The sequence below is a fragment of the Fulmarus glacialis genome, unplaced genomic scaffold (assembly GCF_000690835.1).
Source record: "Fulmarus glacialis isolate BGI_N327 unplaced genomic scaffold, ASM69083v1 scaffold17462, whole genome shotgun sequence".
Lineage (NCBI taxonomy): Eukaryota > Metazoa > Chordata > Aves > Procellariiformes > Procellariidae > Fulmarus > Fulmarus glacialis.
The window spans coordinates 310-4,001 of record NW_009199937.1 but is presented as its reverse complement, the minus strand read 5'-3'; the positions used below and the strand labels follow the sequence as shown (position 1 = coordinate 4,001).

General features: G+C 38.4%; 1 protein-coding gene across 1 annotated transcript; it reads right to left on the bottom strand.

Moving 5' to 3' along the window:
- Nucleotides 1-1,239: 1,239 nt before the first annotated feature.
- Nucleotides 1,240-2,339, bottom strand: DNAJC28 (DnaJ (Hsp40) homolog, subfamily C, member 28). Its single transcript, XM_009573422.1, is given in 2 exon segments — nucleotides 1,240-2,264; nucleotides 2,267-2,339. Coding segments are annotated over 2 exon segments (1,098 nt in total).
- Between the last annotated feature and the right edge of the window lie 1,353 nt (nucleotides 2,340-3,692).

The following is a 3,692-nucleotide window of genomic DNA, read 5'->3' as shown; positions in this document are numbered from 1 at the left end:
AAATGATACTTCAACTAATCCATTCTACCAACAAATATAAATAATGTTCTCCCTGCACGTTAAGACCTCATCTAGATGAGCAAGAGCACAAAGACCAAAAGGAGCACATGCAGTGTTATCCGCCCAAAAGCAAACGCATTAACCCAGACTCTGCTGGTGCTGGGGCATCTGCCAAAGGATGGTTGTGATCATCATCTATCTTTCATTTCTGAAACTCTGAGAGTAGAAATTCCCCCTCTGTGGCATACCAGAGCCTGTGAGACACCTTCCTACAGGGCATAGCACAACTCCTGCACAGGTAGAGACAGTGACAGTCTGAGACACTGAGTGAGGAAGGGCATCCACACAGATACTGACATACTCAGTGGCACCTTTTCAAAGGCAAAGTCCTCCAGAAAAATCAGATTGTGTGGGGAGCTGAGAGATTACTAAAGATAAATAAATCTTTAGCATCACGGAGGTTTTCCCACCCTCCAAGCCATTGCCCAGAAACTTTAACAGTACAGCAATATTTCACAGTAAGTTCTTTGATGCCAATATTCTAAAATATTTAAATGGTGCAATTACTTTTGAAAATTAATATTCCCTTCTCCTCTCGCCTCCAAAAAGCCCTGCAACTAGGGTACAGTTTTGGCCAGCCTTCTTTATTTGCTCGGATGCTTTCTGAGACCTCCTTCTCCGTTAAAATCCAAAAATGGACTTCTGCAGAATGTACAGTCCAAGTCCAGACATCCAGAACCCTCCCTTCATTCCCATTTAATTTAACCTTGAAGAGATGAATGTACTTTTAGAAAAATGCACGAAACCTGTCAACAATTTATGAGCTGTAAGCATTTAAATAAGAAAGGATAAAGGTCAAACTAACAGGGCACAGCAGGACTTTTACTTCTACTTTGTCCTTAACATGTTTTTGTTATGCCTCAGTTTTACCTTTTGAAGAGAGAACAGACTGTAAAAAGTGATTCTACTCTATGCTAAAGTGAAGCATTAATTCTGATTTAAGCAGAAGTAAAATGAGCTGCAAGAGGATAACTGAATTTATTTGTTCCTTAACAGTGTTCACAAATAAATCATTTAAGCACCTGCAAATGCACACCAGACAACCCAATTCCTTTTAACTGGTGTAACAGCGGACAGCTGGTTTTACATTTTCAGCGTACCTGAAATTTCTCTAGTGCTACAAGTTTCATTAATAAAGTGCATTCAAAATCTTGACAAGACAGATGAATTAGTATTATCTTATTTCAATGTAAGGTTTAACCACTTAAATAGAGACTTCCACCCAAACCTTTTAACATCTTCCTCTTCATTTTCCTCTGTGCCTGAGTTAGAAGCCTCTCCGTTTTCCATCAAGGCTTCGTAAGTCTTTTGTGCTCGAACAATTTCTTTGTCTGCACTGAAGTGCACCATTTGTCTGCTTAAAATAGGAACAACTAAATTGAAGTTGTCAATTCTTTTGTTTAATTTCCTGATATCTTCTACAAATTGCTCACAAATACGATTCCATTGCTTTTGCCTATATGGTGTCATTGGCCCTCCAAGCTTACTTCTAGATGCCACTATATTCTTCCTTAACCGCTCAATAGTTTCCCGTATTTCTTTCTGCATCAGGATCCACTCTGGCTGATATCCATTGTCTATCAGAATCCTGTTCAAGTTGTGAGTCATAGGGTCGATATGTGGACAGTCTGAAAATTTCTGCAAAGGTTTTCCTTTGCCACTGAGGTTGTCAAAGTCTCCTTTTGCCATCGATTCCTGGATGAGGTCCTCAACCAACCGTTCAACTGCCTGAGTTATTTTCACCTTTTTGCTCTGCCTCACATCTTTGGCTTTCATTACGTCAGTCACAGCATACTGGCTTTCAAGTCTCTGCTTCCGGTACTCCAACACTTGTTCAGTAGCACGGTCTACTCGAAACTGCATGTATTGCTTTTCTCTTTGGCTTGGTGTTCCAAAACCAACACCTTCAAAACTCAAGTAGTGTCTATGCTGTGGTGCTTTTGATTTGAACTGATCTTCCTCCTCTTCATTATTCTCGTTTGATTTCTTTTTGGTTGCCACATCACTTAGCACGACTCTGTACGCTTCTTCTACTTTCATAAATGCTTCGGAATCAGCTGTGGCAGAACCGCTGTCTGGATGGTATTTTTTAGCAAGACTTCGATATGAATTTCTGATATCATCAAGGGAACATCCTTCCTCGAGCTCAAGAATTTTGTAAGAGTCCTTGATGTTGCTTTTAGGTTTGTAACCTGACAACATTAGGGAAACGGCTTCAGGTTTCTTGGAATCATTGCTCGATGTACCATTAAATGATGCCCTATGTTGTTAGTCAGCATGACACAAAGCCACTTTATATTTCTTCAGGTGCAGCTACATTATAAACAATGACCTATAAACACATTTTTATAAAAATTGTGTTAAATATGCTTCTTAAAAGAACTTACATGATTTAAGACTTATCTTTAACTTGTTATATTATTTAATGAAATCCCTACAAAATTTCAGAACAGTATGCGGTGTTCTTTTCTTTCACAGACTAATACTGAAATCTGCATTTCTTATTAATTACTACTGAAGTAGTACTATTACAATGTAAATGAAAATTAATTCACAATATAGTTTTCTCCTGGTATAGCAACAATAACATAGGTTTGTCTTGCACTGCAGAATTCCCAAAAGGCCAAAGCTTTATTGCGTTTCTGCAAACTCAGTGCAACGTAAACTGGAAATATGCTTTATGTTGAGTGGTAACTCTGCTGAAACAAATCTCTCCCTTTTCCTCTATATACCTACATTCAGCCATCAGCTGAATTTTCTATTCACATACATCAATGCCTCAAGATCTACTACCTGGTACATTCTCAAAGGATTTCATTACAGTACCCTTTCGGTATTTTGCAACAACAACTGAAGTAGCATTCAGATTATAGATTCATCTAGATTAACTCTTGTATCCCAGCAGGATACAGGGCTCTCACATTCTAGTGGCTAACCTCCTTCATTTGTGCCCGGTAAGGTTATAAATCTGGAACTCAGAACACATCAATAGCAGACAGTATCTCATTCCGTCAGGAATACCAGTGCTTCTGAATGATCTTGGGAAACCGCAAAAGGAACACCTTTAGCAAACGACAACAGAAGTTAAGTCTTCACGTAAAATCAAAAGTAGAAAAATATCATCCAAACTGCACACACAATTTACATATCAGCTAACTTCTCTTTATTAATGAAAATCCTAAGACAAATGCCAAATACATGGTCCTAAAGAGTCTCCTTTTGCAGATTCAGCGTCCTTTTGCAGTGACTGCAACATATCCTTTGCTGACTTCCTTTCCAAACAAAGAACTAGGCTGAATCAAGGTTAAGTTTAAAGAATAAATAGTGTTTGTATGTTCTGCATGTAACAAACTGCCCTTCTGCAGTAACCCGCCTGAAAAAAGAGACAGGAAAGATGTTCTTGGGACTGGAGGAAACACTGGATCAATCCTGAATATTTTCAGTTGATTTTGATCCAGGCAAGGTATTAAATCATTGGCTTGTGGTTATTTTAATGGACCTTATTAATTTTTTGTTTGTTTGTTTATGATATAGATTAGTGACTTCTCTCCTTCGAGGTGGTTGGCAAAGACCATGATTTAGTTCCATATGCTCATAAAAATCCACGTAACTACTACTTGAATGGAAAGATC